This window comes from Protopterus annectens, chromosome 1.part1 (genome assembly GCF_019279795.1).
Source record: "Protopterus annectens isolate FY-2018-M chromosome 1.part1, PAN1.0, whole genome shotgun sequence".
Taxonomy (NCBI): domain Eukaryota; kingdom Metazoa; phylum Chordata; order Ceratodontiformes; family Protopteridae; genus Protopterus; species Protopterus annectens.
The window spans coordinates 312,618,130-312,638,305 of NC_056726.1; the positions used below are offsets into that span (position 1 = coordinate 312,618,130).

Here is a 20,176-nt window from a genome sequence, read left to right on the forward strand (position 1 = left end):
ATAAACAGAACATGCTGGACGGATAGATTCCTGTCCCAGAGACTTCCCATACTGTGGAACAGACTACCTATTTATGTCAAACAGAGCTCCTCATTAGCACTCTTCAAGAAAAATATTGATGATTGGATGGGTAATAGGAAATTCACCCCGGGGATCACTTCTGTGGTTCTGCTTGACAGGAGCACAGGAAAATAATTTTCATGGGTGGCGAAAGCCAGGGTACCTTTTTGGCTAGGCTTGTATAGGCTCTAGGGCCAATAGCCTAGTACCTACCTATGAACCTATAAGTAGCATTATTGCCTAATGTTGCCAAATGCCTCAGGCACAGAGATTCAAATTTTTTTTAAATAAGCAAGCCTTCTAGCCAGTCAAATAAAGGCACAATAAGACTTACACCAGCAGTTCCCATCTCGGAAAGGTGGAGGCTACCCTCTCTTCCCACAAGCCTTCTTAATGTAAAATTAGTTTGGAGCCCAAGTTTGAATAGACTGTTGTGTATAGTTGTTATTCTTCTTAAAGACATACCTCCAAAATTCCACTCTTTTGTTTCTTGAATTTTCTCCCCTGCTTTATCATCTCCCCTTTCCATTTTGAATTATAACCTTCCACTTTTGGCATATATATATATATGAGCCTTGTTTGAACCAGGCTGTGCTGAGGTGCATCATCTCTGGGACGTTTTACAAAATTCCTGAGACTCCAAGACCAATTAAAGTGCTTTTTTATTTATTTTCACTTATTTTATTGTGTTTGCACTTGCTTATTGTTTTTATCTGTACCTTATAGCTAATTTATCACATTTGCTTTGTTTTAAAGCAATTTACTGATTAACTGCATTTCATTACTGTTTAACTGTATTTTATTGCTATTTACTGCAATTCATTACTGTTTAACTGCATTTTACTGCATTTCATTACTGTTTCTGGCAGCCATTGTATGTTGGTAGGAGCTTCTCTTCTCTGTTAGTGAGAATAGCAGGGCTGCCTGGACCGTGTCTGGCACAAGCTGATTGGAAGAGAGCAGGGGCTAGCAGTATTGGCTAGATTTCTGTTTTACTAGAATCTTCTATTATTTTGTGGTATTTAAACCCCAAGTTTGAGCTGGTTTGGCCTTGTTTAAGCATCGTGCATCACAGCTGCAATGTTTTTAACCCATTGCCAGATATTCCTGCTACAATTTTTCCCTTAGTAGCACTTGTGTGATCACCTAGTAGTACTCTTCTTAGACCTTTCACCTTTTACCTTCTTAGCTCTCTCTAGCCTCTCTTCCTCAGATTTTGACAAATATGGATGGATGATTTCCTACAGTTTCTCCTGCCAGTCGGGTTGATATGGGCATCCTGAGAAAGTGTAGCAACTGCCTTGTGTACACAGACTACCCTCTACTACTACCACCTAGGAACAGAATTTGTGAGAGATGCAGTTATATTAAGAGCCCTAGTGTCTATGTTCTCTCCCTCACAAGATAGTGTATCTGGCACTGAGAAGGTTGTCAAAACCACACCTCAAAAACCACCCACACGTACTCAATGCACCCACATATGCAGAGGTCCTCCACAAAAACATACCCAAACAAAAGAGACCTCTGAGGCAAAAACATATGTGAACTCCACAGCCCGCCACACCACACATAGTCCACATGCCTGCCTCTCACAGCCACTAAGGCCTAACCATAAACTCAACATATTAGTCATAGGTGACTCCATTGTGAGGCACACAGAGATGTGCCTCTCACCAGGCTGGATAAGGAGAAAGTCATGTTATGTACCTAGCCTTAAGCAACATTCTACTGTTACCCAGAATGATGCCTCAGTACAAACAGAAAATGATTGACGTTAACAACTGGCTTAGTTTCTGATGTCATTCCAACTGGATCTAGTACCTGACAGCTTGGGAAGACATGATTGACCGACCATGATGCTTTGCCAGAGATGGCATACATTTGTCTCCCTTGAACTTCAGGCTTCTGGAAAAGGCTCCTGCCTCCTCCATAGTGCCTTTTTTAGGCAATGCCATGAGGTCAAAACTACCAACAAGAAAATTTAATCTAAATGCAAATTAAAGGTCATGCTGCTAAACGCTAGGAGTCTAAACATGAAACTGCACTCATTGCAAGCATTCTCAACCCTGGAAGATGCTGACATTTGTACAGCCAAAGAAACCTGGTTCAAAGCTGCAAAGAGCACCCCAGCCATACCAGGTTAGTCGTCCTATCATACATTCAGTCCCCAGACCGTGGGCAGCAAAGCAAAAGGAGGTGGAGTTTCAGTGTATGTTAAAGACATACCACCTCCAGGCTGGTCAAACAGTATGATGCACAGGAGAGACTCCAGGTGCAGTAAACTGTTGACAAAGACCCCTGTTAAAATCCTAGTTAGCTACAGGCCCTCAACTTTGACTCAAGAATGCCCACTCCACCTATCTGAACCTCTTTGAATCTATCAAGATTCAACCCTTTACCCTAATCCTGGGTGACTTTTTAAATATCAAACCATAGATTGGGAGAACTACTCATGCCAAAACACAACCGCCCAGAGATTCCTTGATTTCATCAATGCAAAGCCTTTGACCAGCTGCTCAACACCTCCACAAGAGGTGATAATATCTTGGACTTGGTATTAACCAACAAGAGTAACCACTGCAGCATCCCAACAGTGTCATCTTCCCTGGTAAGATTCAACCACAAAGTGGTCACTTTCGAAGTCATCATCTTCTCCGCCCCCCTTGCTGGGGTCAAACAAAAACTTCTCCAAAGCTGATTACAACCTCCTGAGAGAAGGTATAAACAGCTTCACAGTTCCCCCCCTCCATAGGAACTGGCACAAATGTCCATCCAAACCTGTACCAAAGTACTATACAAGCATTTGTATAGCTGCATGGAATCAAGAATACCCGACAGGACAAAATCTTCCTCCTCAAAGAAGAATAAACCTGTCTGATGGATATCTGCAATAAGTAAACTCTCTAATAAAAGGAAAAATAATTGCTGTCCAGGACCAAGAAGGAGCAGGTGCGTAACTGGAAGCAATCGCTCCTTAAACTGAACAAGCAAATAAGAGCACTAGTGAAATCCTCCAACGCAAACTTCGAGTCCAAACTGGCCACATCTACTAAAGACAGTCATAAGGCCTTCTTCACATATATTTGCAGTCTCAAAGGAAGCACTCAGATCTGCTCAGAACTGGTGGTCAAGAACACCACATACACAAACGCCATAGATATAGCCAACCTGCTGGCAGACAGGTTCCGCAAATCTTCACCCCTCTGTCCCCCCATCAGTAAATCAGGACATCCCCAGCACCTGCCCCCTCCCATTATCTCTAGAGAGTATGTAATCACTGTCCTCTCAAAGGCAAAAAATACAGCCTCCATGGGACCTGATAACATCCCAGGCTGCATCCTGTATGAACTCTGGCAGGAACTTGTGGCACCATTAGACACCCTATTCAACCAAAGCCTGAGTACCGGCTTTGTACCCAAGTGGAGGGCAGACACAGTCATCCCTTTGCACAAAGGTGGACTGTCCACCGATCCAAGAAATTATAGAACCATCAGCCTAACTAGTCTGATCTGCGTGGCCGTGGAATGGATTATCATGGACCTCATTAACAAGGACATTGGAAACCTCCAAACACTTGATCCCACACAGTTTGGTTTCATCAAGAGTAGTTCATATCTGTTAAATTTGGTCCACTTCTTTGAGATGGTCACCAAAGCCATGGATGAGTGGAGGACTGTGCACACTACCTACCTTGACCTGGCCAAAGCATTTGATACTATTCCCCACTTGGGTATATTAGATAAACTCTCTCAACTAGGCATCAAACCATATGTTACCAGATGGGTAGCAAACTGGTTCACTGATAGAACCCCTAGTCGAAGTTGGGGAAGCCACCTCAAGCAGTAGACTCATAACGAGCGTTGTATCCCAGGGGTCGATCTTGGGGCCTCTGTTTGAGATGTACTTTTCTGAGGTGCAGGCCAAAACCAGTGGGCTATGGCTGATCAAGTTTGCAGATGACTTCAAGCTGGGCGCTGTCATCAATTCTTCTAGTGCTCTGGACATCCTCCAAGAGGGTCTCGCCCAAACAAATGACTGGTGCCAGAAACATGCCCTCAAACTGAATGCCAAAAAATGCATCATCCCCTTTGTGGAGAGGGATGTCCCCACAAATTCTAACATTAATAACAAGGTCCTAAGCATGCAGTCAGTCTTGAGGGACTTGGGCATCCATGTTGATAGCAAACTGACTTTTGACCACCATATTGCCTCCATTGTTGGAAAGCTTTCTACATGGCCCACCTTATCAAGAAGGTTACCTCATCCAGGGACAAGGAGATCATAACATCCCTGTATTCTTCCCTTATAAGACCCATTATTGGGTACAATGCACCTTTCAGCATGTACCTCACAAAGTACATGCAGCAGCTAGAGAGACCATAGAGGTTCCTCACCATGAGACTCCAGGACTTCAGACATCAACCCTACACACACAAGCTAAAAGCCTGTCCCTCTACTCAGTCTCATACAGACTCCTCAGAAGTTACATCTGTCGGGCATACAAAGTAATCTCAGACCCTGCCTTGATGGACTACTGCATATCCGCAAGTCAAGCTTCACTCGAGTAACCTGCACGCGTGACCTCAGCCTAGTCTGTGCCATCAATAGGACTTGCTGGTGGGACAGATTTGTGCCCCAGAGACTCCGCCTTCTGTGGAATCGACTCCCTCTCCATGTCAAGCAGAGTACCTCATTAATCCTTTTTAAGCGCACCCTGAATAACTGGATGGGGAACAGAAAATACATCCCTAGGATTCCACCTGTGTCCCTGCTGGACAGGAGCATTGTGTAGGTACTGGGCTAAATTCTTGGTTAGGCTTGTAAAGACCTCAGGGCCAATAGCCTAGTAACTTCCTATGATCCTATGAACTGTGTAGCTCTAAAATATCTCTTCAAATCAGGTAATCCTAAACCACCTCCTATTGGAAGGATCAACTTATCCCAGTTAATTCTTGCTCTCTTCTCCTCCCAAATAAATTCTTTTAAATTTTTATTAATTCATAGGTTCATAGGTTCATAGGTTCATACTAGGCTATTACTATGCCTATCATTTTCTGTGCCTCTGTCAAGCAGTGACACTGATCCATCCATTGGTCAAGATTCCTTGAACAAGGCCATGGTTCTGAGGATCTCTATTTTTTTTGGTGAAGCATATTCATCAAAAATCTGGGTTTGACATGGCCTTATATGTCAGGTCACCTCACCTCCTTGATCTAGATGTGAATCCCTTCATGATCAGGTGGGCGATATAGAAGGTTTAACTACTTTAGCAACACATAGCCCCAGATCCTGATGACTTTTCTGTGCTCAGTGGATTGTCACCTATATGGTAGCTAGGCCATGGCTCTGGCACCAGTTATCCGTTTTCTGTGAGGCCCTTCTGGGATATTTATTTATGAGTTCCATTATGATCCTCTCCATGGCTTTGCAGATAAGGCTTGTCAAGCTAATGGGTATTAACAGGGTCTGTGGGGGGGCCGCCCTTATGAAGTGGGACCACACTGAGGTGAGGCTAAGATTAAACAGCTGTCCTAACTGTGGGTTTAATTCCTCGTTGAGTTCATATCCTCTGGAATAGATATCTCTCCTTTTAAGTTTGCACTGAACCTGTCAGCCAGTATGTTAGCAATGTGTGTAGGTTCAGTAATTTTCATTGTTGTAGAGCTTGTTTATGGCTGGTTTGAGTAATGTTTACCACTGGCTCAGGGGGCCTTAAAAAGGAGACCTAGTGCCCCACAACTTCTGTTCTTGAGGAAAAAAATATGCCTGACCCATATATAAAATTAAAGGGACTAAAAACATTTTCACTGTATCTTACTGTCCATGTCCATAAACAGGAGCTTCTATTTTCTCAGTTTCTGTATTATATTTCTAGTCTTTTCTCACATCCTTAGCTGCCATAACAGAAGCCTTTTTAAGCCTTGTTAATCCATACTCCTGGATTCTTCATCATTTCGTATCCTCATAAATATGGGTATTGCATAACCAAATGCTGTGTGGATATGTAAATTACAGCTATAACCTTTGATTTATCTTCATTAATTTTGTATCCTGAAAAGAGCTGATACTGTTTCAAAATGTTCCACAACACTGAGATGCCCTTTTCTGGATTTAACAGGTATAAAATAACATTGTCGGCAAATAATCCCAGCATTTTCTGAGTACCATACCAATTATGTCCTTGAGTTTTTGGGTCTCTCTCTCTCTCTCTTTTTTTTTTTTTTTTTGCCAATGGCTCTAAATATAAAGAAAATGAAAAAGGGGAAAGAAGACTGCTCTGGCTAGTTCCTCTGGAAAAAAAAAAAAAAGGACTCATCAGAGAGGAGCCCTCCCACTTTAATTCTTGGCTCTGATTCTTCTTCTATCTTCTTAATTAAACTTATTATTCAATCAGGGAAAACAAATGCATCCACTTCCTACTCATAAAATCCCAGCTTACGGTCTCAAATGCTTTCTCTGCATCAAGATTCACCAACAACCATGGTATTTTCTTACATTCTGCTTCTCTCTTGATCACCATTGTTCTGTTCATGTTTTCAAAAGTTTGTCTCCACTCCACAAAACCACATTGAGCCATATCTATCAATTTTGGCAACATCTTTGACATTCTTTTAGGTAGTGTAGACATAACCATTTTGTAATAATGGTTTAAAATTGAAATGGGTCTGTATGAAGCTGGATCTGACGGGTGTTTACTCTCTCTTTAGGTAATACAGCCACTGCAGCCTTCTTCCAAAATGTTGGTGCTTCCCCCTCCTTTTAAACTGTTAAACAAAATCTTCCAGATCTTCATCACTTTCTTCTCTCCTAACTTCCAGAGGAATATCTTCTGTTCCTGGAGACTTTCCTGACGATTGATTTATACATCACCATTTTTATTTAATCTCCTCCTGTCTTAATTGTTGTTGAGCTTCATTTTCCTCTTACCTTAACATAATTAAGTCTCCCATAAATATTTCCACTTGTGCTTTATCTTGATTTCCACACTTCTGTGCTTTATTCAGAGTTCCATAACAATTCTGAAATCTCTCAAGCATCTGCAGGATCTCTAGTTATTTTTCTTGTCATGGGTTCCCTAAATTTGGCAACAACCCTTTTAACTTGATGCTGCCTGAGTTGTTGTGCTTAAAGATTTTGTGCTGTGGAGTTATCAAAAACAGTTGCTAACAGCAATGTTTCTAAACTCATGCACATTGTCCAGAAACTCGCTTATTTTCTCTTTAGCAGTCTGTATTTTCACCTCTTGCTCTTTGTGGTTTTCCTGTTTCTGCAATGCTAACCTCTGTCAGTCCCTCTAAATTATTCCTATTATTTCTTAACCTTCTCTCTTTCTCAATTGTTTCTACTGTTTTTAAAACTCCATTTTCATGTTATCCCACTCACTAACTATAACTTCTGAAGGTGTTTCTGTCTTCTCTAATAATTCTCAAATAATTTCCACCACCCATTCCTTAAATTCCTCTCATTGTAAGAGGTAGCTGACAAAGTACCAGCCTCGCATTCGTTTTTCATTAGCTTGCATTTTTATCTTGGTGTTTGAGTGCATGATCTGAAATAGTTCTTGCATGTGTCAAACCTTTCAAGTAAGTGCAAATATTCATGTGAAATATAATTTTTGTCTAGTGTAACCCAATTATTGTACCTTGTGAAATAATATGCAAATTCTGTCCAAATTTCTTCTACTAAATTCAGATCTGCCATTCCAAGTATCATATTTTTTTTTCATAAATCCTCTTCTCTGACATTTTTCTTTCTGGTTTTCCTGATGCATCCTCACTATTGCAAATCAAGTTCCAGTTCCCACCTATATGCAGAATTCCTTGCTGAAAGCTGATTATGTCTCCCAAAATTCTTATTTTTGTGGAATCTAAATGCATGCCAGTGTAATATTCATCCCTTGCCAGTAGTCCCTTACTAGCATAAACCTACTATTGCCATCTTTTTCCCACATTTTTTTTACTGTTGGAGCTGCTCTAGCAATTAGTATAATTACTCCTCTTTTCCTTTGTCCCTGATATTCTGCTTAATATCATTCCTAAAATCCTTTCTTTGTTAAATTCACATGCTCATTTCTTTCCAGCTGTGTCTCCTGCAGCATTGCTATTTTCACTGTGCATTTCTTTATATAATTCAGTGCTCTTTCCCTTTTGTCTATACCTGTAAGGATATTTACATTCCAAAATATTATGGATAGTGTAGCCATAATGATAAAAAGCTGTTGCTTCCACATATCGTACATGAATTTTTTGAATATGTATTTCCACATTCAATTCAAATTATTTGGTAGTCTGATCTTTTATGCAGTTGTTTCTAATCTCCATTTGAACTTGTTACATATTTCAAGACTTTGTTTTAATGAAAACCCTGAAACATAAAACTAAATACATTTTCAAAACACCCCCATTTCCAATTAACTTGGAACAAATGCAGAGAACTATGTACATAATCAGAAAATGAAGTTTAACCATCTAGATATAAACAACTGTCCCAAATCAACATCTGCACCCTCAAGCATCACCTAACCTAAAATTAAGGTTATCAACGCTAAAGCACATGCAACACTGTGCTCCCACTTAACACTGATTGCTGTCTGTTCTTTTCATATCTCTGTCCCTCTCTCAGTTATGAAAAACTCCTTGCATGCTTTCAGAAAACATTAATATCTCTAATAAAATGTGCATTGGTTATCTTAAAATAAAACTAAATTGTACACTGTTCTGTTAAATACATTAAAGTATTAAGGCTGCAAGGGAGTCTGCTATCTCTCATTTATTTTCTATAATTTCAGACTTTACTTTTCACTTAACTGCTTGCCATTGTACCCTTAGATTTTGCATTTCCCTCCGAAAGAATGCTCAGAGCTCTCAAGATTAATTGCTTACACCTGCAGACAGCTCATCTCCATGGAAAAGTATTTAATGTATATTTGTCAATTTCCATCGGAACAGAATGTACAACTGCCTTTGGCTGCAGACTTCTTGACTCCCACTGAATATTTGTTAATGAAAAAAACAAGCCAATATCTTTGCAGGTCTACGAAACTTGGCATTTTTCAAGTCTTTCATAATTTTTTTCTTAAGCCTACTTACTTACAAAAAACACTTGTTTATAATTTAATCCAAAAGCATTGATTTAGACATTCACCCTTGTAAAAATAAGAGAGCATATCTTAATTCTACATATAGTATAATCAGTGCACCCTTGCATGCCACCCCATCCCAGCAACCCAGGATCACAGTGTATTAACATTAAACTTGGTTTTGTGCAGCCTTTCTTCTCTTGTTATACTACAAAACATATATTTCTTAGAACTAAAAAGTACGTTTTTACAATAATATCTTTAACACATATAACAGCCACTGAAAAGACCCCCCCCCACATTTAAAATCCCTTGACTACACTCATCACAAAGATGATTTATTGTATATAACATGCAGCTTCATTTTAAACAAATAGTAATGAGCGAAAATTGCTTCACTTAGTTACTTTTTTCCTCTTTTAGTGTCCTTCTAAATGTTAGTGATATAAAATGGGGTATATGCTTTACAGTCCACCCACAAGTTTAGCAATGTCAGCAACATTCTTGTTTATTTCCAGCACTTTTTTCTTGAAAATCCATATTTCACAAATGTGACTGACTGCTTTATGATTTCCTGTGTATTCACTAAATTCAGTGTTCCTGGACTTCCTGTTCATCTCTATCTCCCAACACCAGACTCTGTTCAAGTCCAAGGTATTCCTGATTCTTCTAGTCAACTCATGTGCTTTTTTCTGCCTCAAGTATTTACCTTTGGAACATTGGAAAAGGTTTCACTGGCAAAGTCTGTCTGAACTTTACTGTCAGAGGAATGAGAAACAGAGTCCCCTTGTGTTTGCGGTGACACTTTTTGTTGGATAAATTTTATTTCTGCCTTGGCCTGTTTTTCATCAGAAAATGTATTTGACACACCAGGACAAAAATACTCTGAAGACAGTTGGATACAGCAGCATGAATCTCACACCTGTCTCTTCCCTGATTGCTTGGATAAATTTGCTCATCTTCTGCCTGGTTTACAGATAATGATCATTTTCCTCACTCTGTTGTCTCAAATTTAATATCTTTAACATATAACACTCTACAACAGTTTTGTCAGGAGCAGCTCTTTCTGCTGATATGATTGCATTTTTACTAATGTAGGTCTTGGTTGCTTTCTCATGACCAGGTTTGGAGCATACACTCTGTGCCACTTCAGTTTGAAAATCCTGTTTGTGAGCACCAGTCCAGTTGCTTAGTGTTTTCATATAATCAATACAGTCTGTTCCATCTAGTTTCTCTGGTACAGCTTAAAATCTCAGATTTTCTCTGTATGCTGTGTCTTCCAACGCTACTATTTTTTTGAAATTGCTCTTCTTGAGAAGCTCATACTCAGCCATTTTCTTCATTTCAAATATCGTTTGCAGTTTTAATAGTTCATCTGAACAGCTTTTTAAAGTTACTTCTTCCATGCTCCTGACTTTTTTTGTTTGATTTGATATGCTTCTTCAGTGTTTCAGAGTAGTGGAAGCTAGGTTAAGAAGGGACGTGATGATTAGTGATCAGCAGTATGGTTTCATGCCAGGAAAGAGCACTACAGATGCGATGTTTGATCTGAGAGTGTTGATGGAGAAGTACAGAGAAGGTCAGAAGGAGTTGCATTATGTCTTCGTGGATTTAGAGAAAGCATATGACAGGGTGCCTAGAGAGGAGTTGTAGGTATTGTATGAGGAAGTCGGGAGTGTCAGAGAAGTATGTAAGAGTGGTACAGGATATGTATAAGGGTAGTGTGACAGCGGTGAGGTCTGCGGTGGGAGTCACGGATGCGTTTAAGCTGGAGGTGGGATTACATCAAGGATCAACTCTGAGCCCTTTCTTATTTGCAATGGTGATGGACTGGTTGACAGACGACATCAGACAGGAGTCCCCATGGACTATGATGTTTGCAGATGACATTGTGATCTGTAGTGAGAGTAGGGAACAGGTGGAGGAGACCCTGGAGAGGTGGAGATGAGCTCTAGAGAGACGAGGAATGAAGGTCAGCAGGACTAAGACAGAATATATGTGTGTGAATGAGAGGGAGGATAGAGGAATGGTGAGGATGCAGGGAGTAGAGGTGGCGAAGGTGGATGAGTTTAAGTACTTGGGATCAACAGTTCAGAGTAATGGTGAGTGTGGAAGAGAGTTGAAGAAGAGTACAGGCAGGATGGAGTGGGTGGAGAAGAGTGCCAGGAGTGATTTGTGACAGATGAGTACCAGTAAGAGTGAAAGGGAAGGTCTACAAGAGGGTAGTGAGACCAGCTATGTTATATGGGTTGGAGACAGTGGCATTGCCAAAAAGGCAGGAGTCAGAGCTTGACATGGCAGAGTTGAAGATGTTAAGATTTGCACTGGGTGTGACGAGGATGGAGAGGATTAGGAATAAGTATATAAGAGGGTCAGCCCAGGTTGGAAGGTTTGGAGACAAAGCCAGAGAGGCAAGATTACATTGGTTTGGACATGTGCTGAGGAGGGATGCAGAGTTTATTGGGAAAAAGATGCTAAGGATGAAGCTGCCAGATAACAGGAAGAAGAAGGTGTTCCTGATGTACATCACATCTGCTAAGTTTTATGGATGTGGTGAGAGAGGGCATGCAGGTGGTTGGTGTGACAGAGCAAGATGCAGAGGATAGGAAGAAATGGAAACAGTTGATCTGCTGTGGCGACCCCTAACGGGAACAGCCAAAAGAAGTGTTTCATTTATTTAATCACTTCTGAATACATCGGATTTATTTTTTCTCTAAATTACTGGAAGCCATCTCTTGAGCCAAAGCTGAATCTTGAATTGTTTTTTGCTAAACTGCTGCAGAATCTTTCCCTGGCAATGTTTTCTTTTTACCTTTTCTGGTTGGTATTCTTTCAGGTTCTCTAAATTTCTTCTTTGCTGGCATCTAAGCAGTGTACTTATTAGCCAATAACTGAATTCTGGCCAAAAAATGGTTTCAGTGGCACTCCTTTTTTCCTCAGTTTCTGTTTTCATACTGGCAGAGCTGAAAGTAAGCTGTTGATCAGTGTGTAGCCATCTTGAAAGTGTCTGACCTTGCAATATTTTTGATATAGTACTTCTACCTAATGCAACAAAGCTCCATGATAACTTGTTTGTGCTGCAGTATGGTAATGCAGGTTGGAGATCCATTTTCCTGCAAACACATCCTGTTCTCTTGAAGCTTCCAGGTCTGATACTGCAGTACATTTCTTAACCTTTTTCATGTACACAAGACCACACAGTTTTTTCTCTGCATGTAAGCTAGGCTCTTCTGATGCCTTATCCACATTTATCTCTAAATGGGTTTTAACCATAACAACTTCTTCAATCTCTTCTGATTCAGCTGTCTCAGACTTGTTGCAGTCTCTAGTGTCATTATACATTTTAGCCATGCTGTAGGAAAAAACTCCATCAAGGCTTAAGTAGTCTTCACAGTGCCTGGGCCAGATATGCCCTGTTTATATAAGTAATGCACTGAGCATTCTCTGGAGATAGGTCATAGGCCTAGTAGGCTAGTTGAGTCAGTAAATTAACAGATCTTGATGTGTCAGTGCTTTGTAGAATGCAGTACTCTGGCACAGCACAGGCTGAGTAGATAGTTCCTGATGGGTTTTCTGCTTCTCAGAGTTCTTCTCCTGGTATAACTGGAACCTATTAGTTACCAGTCTCAACCGTCTGATATTTGATCCTACTTCATCAACAGACTTGAATTTCATCTCTTTGAAGGTGTTCCTGATGTACATCACATCTGCTAGGCAGATTTTTGAGTTCACAATATCTGGAGAGATCCATATGTGTGTTTTTCATAAATAAAATTGACTATTTTAGGGCTACCATTTATTTCTTTTGAAAGTTGTGTAATTATCATTGAATCAATCCATTTGACACCCTGTTCTTTGTTGAAGTAGGATCCTGGGGCAGCGACCTTCAGGACTTTATATGAGCACCACCAGTTGAGATATTTTTTGGTGAGTGCATGAATTTAGGAAGATTCTGTTTGTCTCCTTTGGTTCCGTAAGGAAGGGTTGGCATTCTCCGAGTCCCTCTGTGTCTTGCCAGATCCATTTTTTGCTATTTTATGGCCACATAACCTGGAGCATTCTACAGTGTTGGGTGAGAGTAGTTACTTTTAGTTCTTGTTTCAAGAATGTGTCCATTGTCCTGTATGTGCTGCAGGAATTTGGTCTGTGGTGCAATTGTTTATCAAAGCACTCCAACTTGAATTTGCACTCCAGTAGCATATCTTCCTTTCTGATGCCATTGGCCTACAGATTTTGTCTGACATCCTCTGTTTTGTACAGGTCAGGGATTATTGCATGAGATTCTTCCCATCTGCGGACCTAACGCAGAGGGCCCCTCAAAGTAGAATGTAACAGATATGCTTTTGCTTGTTGTCAGCTGATCTTTGGCAGGGACCTCTGCACTGTGTACTTAAACATTTTAGTATCTCTGTATGTTGGCTAATCTCTTTTTTTCAGACAGAGTGGCTTCAGTTCCAGACTACTATGTCCTTAGTGGTTTGATTTTCTTGCAGTTGGTGACATGGTGTTGTCCTAAGAGGACATAACCTGTGGAATGTGGGGCTGGGAGAACATAGGAATGCAGTGGCTTAAAGATGTGAGGCAGCATCCCTGAAGAAGTGCCATAGGAAACTCTCATGCAAAAGATCCTAACCACATTTTCATTGCAAAGGGCCATAAATCAACTGGTATATTGAGTACATGCATATATTGTTCCAAACCACTTTCATGCTTATTAGAGTTTTTTTCAAGTTTTTAGTCCTCCTGAGGCACTGTCCCACTTTGTCAGTCTGCTGTCTTGAAATTTAGAACTCTGTTTGGATTGTCTCAGTTCACTATTTACTTTAATGTAAATAACTTTAGTGATCACTTGCTCCTAATGGGCTCCCCATGTCTGCTCTTAGAGCCTCTTTTATTCCCCGTTTGTAGTAGGCTGTCATACTAGTTGTCTAAGGCTTGCTTCCTTTGATGTGCTTAGAGTGATTTGGCTGTTTTGTCAACAAATGTAAAATAAAATAAATAAATAAAATAAATAAATTCCAAGGTATTCCAATTTAGATTTGGTACACTAACACACCTCACTAAAATATACCTTTTATCAACCATTCCATGGATACTGTCTATCATTTTCCATTTTCTGCTGTGTAACAAGGAGTTGTGTATGCAGCTCTTCTATGGCTTGTCTTATTTATAATTTTTCATTGTGATCCACATTTGCCTCTTATCTTGTCTTGCATGCCATTCTGCTTTAATGTATTCACTTATGTAGAAGAGAGCTTCTTGCTTCCTATTATAACTAAGCTGTTTCTCCTGTAAATAGTGTATCCACGGTGTTTACCCCTAAGGTCACTGTTCTGTGTGTGTCTTGCTTCTATTGCCAATTTAAATATCACAGCATTGTTCCCTGATCAGTGCCTCTTAATTTCTGTGTTCGGAATATGGTCATTCTATTAATTACTTTTGTGTCATCCTGGTTGTACTGTTTAGTTAAATATTTTTGATTATTTAAGATTTTTTCAGTGCCTGCTTCCTTGGCTTCTTTGACTTACAAAATTGTAAATTTGCGTTTGTGATGTGCTTGTGGCTACTTATAACAGCTGTGAGGTGTTTTGCATTAGTAAATCATCTCATAAGTTATCTCAGAGAATGTACAAGCCGAATTATGCCAAGATGACCGCTAATGCTTTACTCAGAATCTTTCAAGAATGTATGAGATTTAAATTTTTGTTATCATATGGAGCTGGATCAGAAAGGGGGCTTAGACCATTAACTAATTGAAGTAGTCCTATTTTTTGAGCTAGTTTTTTAACTTGAAGGTATTTACATGTCTCTTGTTTTGTGGCTAGTAGTTTGTCACATGTTTTAAAGCATCCAGTTTAAATAGGGATGTTTCTATGTTTTATTTGGTACGAAGAAAGCCTTGGGTGGCATTGTGCTGCAGTGGATAGCATTGTTGCTTCACAGCACAAGGTTTTCTGGTTCAGTTCTCTGCTGAGATAGATTACGTGTGGAATATGCATGTCCTTCATGTGTTTGCATGCTTTTTTTCTCCTGGTGCTCCAGTTTTCTCCCACATTCCAAAGTCATGCAGTAAGTGGATTGGATACTGTAAATTGGTGATAAGTGTAAGCATACATGTCTTGTATGTGCATGTCCCTGTGCACTCCAGGTGGATAACAACCTTGCCCTATAAAAAGACCAGAATTTGTATTGCAAGTAGCACCAAGGACCATTGCCCTTGTTGTACCCCCTACATGTCATTTGATGGCATACTGGGCAGAAGCAAGAGAGAAAAGCTTTGTTAATTAGGAAGGATGATTGTGTTAAATTTGTTTAAATATTATACCCTGAATTCCATTTTATTTCAGCATCTTTAAACATTGTACAGACTATCTGCATCATCTCAGCTGCTGCTATTTTTTTCAGGAAGCAGCTTAAATGCTATTTATCGATATTACAGCAAAAATGGACTAAAGCCAAAGATGAAATGGAGTACAATAGACAGATGGCCAACACATCCTCTTCTTATTCAGGTATCTGCAGATTACAGTGTGGTGAATCATATCTTATAATGTTTCATGTTTGTCAAGCCTTTGTTTTTCAAGCATGGTTCAGAGAAGCTCTAAGTGTCTGTGCTACCTTCATTAGGTATTACTATAGGTAATAGGTATTTGGTATATGTATATAAGGATTTATTTTGTTTTGTACCATAGCTTTGAGTGCTTCCATGGGGTAAACTATCAAACACTTTTTTGGAAGGTCTGAGTAAATCACTGGGATGTGAAGTCCCAAGTCATTAGCTAGGAATCCATCAGACTAGTCGATGTAAAATGCTCCTTCAAAACCCCATGCTGAATGGCATCCATACTAAATGTAGTACGTGATTTAGATGTTATACTTTATAAGCCATTGCACAAAAAGTTTACCCAGGACTAGCGACTGGTCTTTAATTCTGGACCTCACTGCTAGAACCTTCTTTGTAAATAAAAACAACCAAATGATTATTTCCATTCCGGTGGAACATAACCCTTAAGTAAAAAGTTATAAATTACAGCTAATGGGTAGATTTACTTATCGCTCTGTTATATAGACTAGTAAACTGGGATTGTGATCAGATCCCATTCTAGATGTTTTTGTTCAGACATCTTTAAGGAAGATTTATTGTCAAGGTCTATATAGAGGCAAGTACCTTCTTTGAAAATAAACAACCAAATGATTATTTCCATTTCGGTGGAACATAACCCTTAAGTAATAAGTTAATCTACCCATTAGCTGTAATTTATAACTTATCGCTGTGTTATGTAGACTAGTAAACTGGGATTGTGATCAGATCCCATTCTAGAAGTTTTTGTTTAGACATCTTTAAGGAAGATTTATTGTTAAGGTCTATATATGGTAACTTTAGAAAAATCAATATCTAAAGATGTAATGTAATTAGCAAGTTGGTCAGGTTTGTTTTTTCCAACAAAATGATTGTTAAGAGCATATACCGTTTGCAGAGAGTCATAGTCAAACCTTATTTATTTCCAAACATCCAGCAGTATGAGTACTAGCTGAGAATTTGCATACTTGTAATATGCCTGCTCTGTTTCCTTGTGCTAAGTTTTTTCCAAGTTTGTCTTTGTCTTTTTATGTACTGTTTGTATTTTAGTAATTGTGTTTTGCTTTCTTTTATTTATAGTTGTAGAGCATTTCTTGTAAACTTTTTTTATTTTTTCTTATGTTTTTAAATCCATGTTCCCCTTAGTATGGCAGTCTGTTAGAGTTTTTCTGGGATATGTTTGTAATGGTTGTACTCTCGAGTGGCTTAGCACATGAGGTATTGATATAATTCCAGCCATAGCTGGTTGAATATTGTGCACACACTGACTGCTGACTGCCTGTTATCTAACATGTCCCTTTCAATTTTATTGATATACACTTTATTGTGATATATTTTAGTTGAAATAATAGCACTGATTTTGCGTGTTATTTTGAAGACAGTTGAACTGTGCTGAGGTTTCTTAAAGCTCTGTGATTTTAGGTTTGAAACCACTTGTGGTATATTTTTAGGTACAGGGTCTAACAAATTATTCTTTCCTGTTATCTTTACTGTCTGGGTTAGATCCTTTAGATTTTCTGAAAATAATTCATCCAATTTGTAATGGAAGGATGCTGTGAGGGTGTCCCAATCTTTTTTAGGTAGAAGTCTTTGAAGAGTGACGTAGGTTTCTTTGACAAAATAGTAATTATCTGGTATGAGTTCTTTATGTTGTTCAGGGTTAATCAGAGGGCTTTGTAACATGCTTGTACTTGTACAAGGTTGCTAAGGCCTGGAACTGCTTACCTGTATCCATCAGGTTTATACCTTCCCTCCCATCTTTCAAAACCACTCTGAAAGACTTCCTAGCTGAAATCTGGCTTTGTCCTTACTCAAAATCAGGATAAACTGTATCCCTAAATGTGAATAAATGCTTTTCATTCCATATACCTTCTTACTCTCCCTTCTTTACTTAGTTTCATAGTATCTAATTCTCTTCCCTGAATTTCACCCTAAATATACCATAAGCTTGTTTTTCCCTCAATTCATATTGCAATTCCTATTTGTAATTAGATGAACTTGCCTTTCTTTTCTCTATAAACTATCTAAAATTTCTCTAAATATTAAATGATTGTCATATACCTTGCATCAATTCTTAACCAGTGTCTAATATAGCAATAACCCACGCCTGGGTGTGGGTAATGCTGGATTTACCCAGGTTGGTGTGGGTTGGTCACGATGGCGAAGCCCGAGTGGCCAAACAAAGCCAACCGTTGAATCTTCGTTGCTTTTTTTTTAAAGCTGTCTCGCTATGTTAAACTCCTTTAACATAACGAGACAGTGTGAAGCAACGGAGATCTTGCATTCTCCGTTGCTGTAAAAAAGAGTTATAGTAATGGAAAAAGTCCGGGCGACCGGACCTTTTTCCATTACTATAACTCTGATTTACAACGTGCATGCTGACCAATCATCGTGCATGTTTTTGAATATTAATGGGGGGGGGGTCATTGTATAATTTATTATAATTATTTGAACTGCAGCTTTTTTTATTTTTAAAGATTGTAAAATTATTATTAAAATGTTTTTTAATAATTTGGAGCTTTTCTTCCTAGGCCTCCGCAGAAAATGGGCTTCTACCTAGTGTGAATTTCCCGGTAATCACATGTCAATAAATAAATAAACATGCTACCAAGTTGAGAGATTTAAAACTTTGGTTATTGTTAAGTTCAAGTGACATTGTCTCATTGTTTTCAAGCATTGCCCTACCCCCACTAGCACCTATGCAGTTGCAGTTGTACTTGTCATTCGGAGTAATAATCTATGCTTAAGTTATCATTATTATTTTTTTTTAAAAAGAGCAAAATTTTATGGAGTACCACATTTTATTTTTTTACAAACTATACAGGCCCCATGCGTGGTGCACTTGTTATTTCAACACTGATTGCTGATAACAGACATTTTATAATTGCATGTTTGTGACACTAATAAACTAACCTTGTGTTGGATAACCAGTGCTTGCATTCGACTTTCCGTAATTTGCCATTGTTAATCATGTAAAGACATGCATCACAAACAACTATTCTATCTAGTCTTAATCGCAAGATTGATTTAGCATTGCTCCTTCAACAAAAGTACTTAAGCACACATTTACTATTTACAGTATAATTTGAGATCAGGAATTAACTAGTGACCGTGTGGTTTTATTTTCACTGTAGTACAAATCAACAGTAGGACCAATAACTTCATATCTTGTATTACAATCTATTTTATCAAATAGAGCTACATCTTGGGTGTCCTCTTCAAACTCTTTTTCCATTATGGAATCCTCTACAGCTCATTTTTAATGAGGGAGTTCTGTTACTATTTCTTACAGTTATCATTTCCATGTTTTAATCTCTGTAATCATCTTTTATTACCCGTTTTATTAATGGCTTGTGTTTTGTTTTCCATTTTTCTAGTTATGATTCATCACTAAAAACACAAAACATAACATTTCACCTCTTTAGTGTATGTTATTTTTACACTAACTCAACAAGAGCATATCTATACTAAAGTTATTTTCCAAGTATTAAGACTTTATTTGTTCAGTTCAGTTTTGTACTGAAGTGGCTGCATACTTTCCCAAACTTTATGCCCCCAAGAACCTCTTTTTGAACTGTCACATCTCCAACATGTGCCTCTTGTCTGTGGGAACATTTTTTCAAGTCCTGTAGAGCAATAGAAATATTTTTGTAAACGTTTCCATGCAAAAATTCTAAATTGTTTCCATTTACTTGTATTTTTAGATAAAATACATATTTCTATCCACTGACTATCTGCAGTGTCTCTAATTGTGTTTGCTCCATACCGTTTTTAATTTTATACTGGATTGCATTCTCAAACGTAATAGCCTTATGTTCTGTACTTTCTACTTTTTTTTCCAGTCTGCCATATTTGTTCTGGCCTTAATTATAAAACTTGCTATTTGTGGTTTAACTATTTCTATCCAGCCTCTGCATATTGTCTTTCAGCTCTATCATTAGACTTGTATATGCAAGCTGATCTGCGTTCAGTAATCCAAACGTTTGTCTGCCTTCATCCTATTTTTTACCTCATCTTCTGTTACCATTTGCTCTCAGAATCTCTGTTCTATCTTTTTTTCTTTCCAAATATTCATTATTTTTCCTTTTTCTTTCTTACTACTTAATGCAGTGTAGCCTATTGGTAGAGGTCTATTTTTCCAGACTCTGACTAAGGAATCATTTAATAATTTCTTGTATATAAGGTTGTTCAGTATTCTCTTAATGTTCCTCTCCTAAAGCTGTCCAGATTTGAACCTGTTGTTGCTTCCTTGGACACTATGCCTGCCATATCTTTTCATTTAGAAATATACATTACAAATCCTAAGTCAAATATATAAATCTGAACTGTATGACCTTACAGTATGCCTCCAAATCTGGAGTCCGAAACCACCCTGTTTTTATCAGCATTATTTTCCCATTGCATTGTTTGTTTTCTATACCCCCTCCCCCAGAAAAAAACATACTTTAATTTCATTT

General features: G+C 38.7%; 1 protein-coding gene across 3 annotated transcripts in view; it reads left to right on the top strand.

Moving 5' to 3' along the window:
- Positions 1-20,176, top strand: part of FECH (ferrochelatase) — a 336,602-nt gene that overhangs the window by 121,890 nt on the left and 194,536 nt on the right. For all 3 annotated transcript variants that reach the window (XM_044074844.1, XM_044074827.1, XM_044074836.1), the window contains exon 6: positions 15,545-15,651. In XM_044074844.1, coding sequence (XP_043930779.1) covers positions 15,545-15,651 — 107 coding nt within the window. The remainder of the gene's footprint in view (positions 1-15,544; positions 15,652-20,176) is intronic.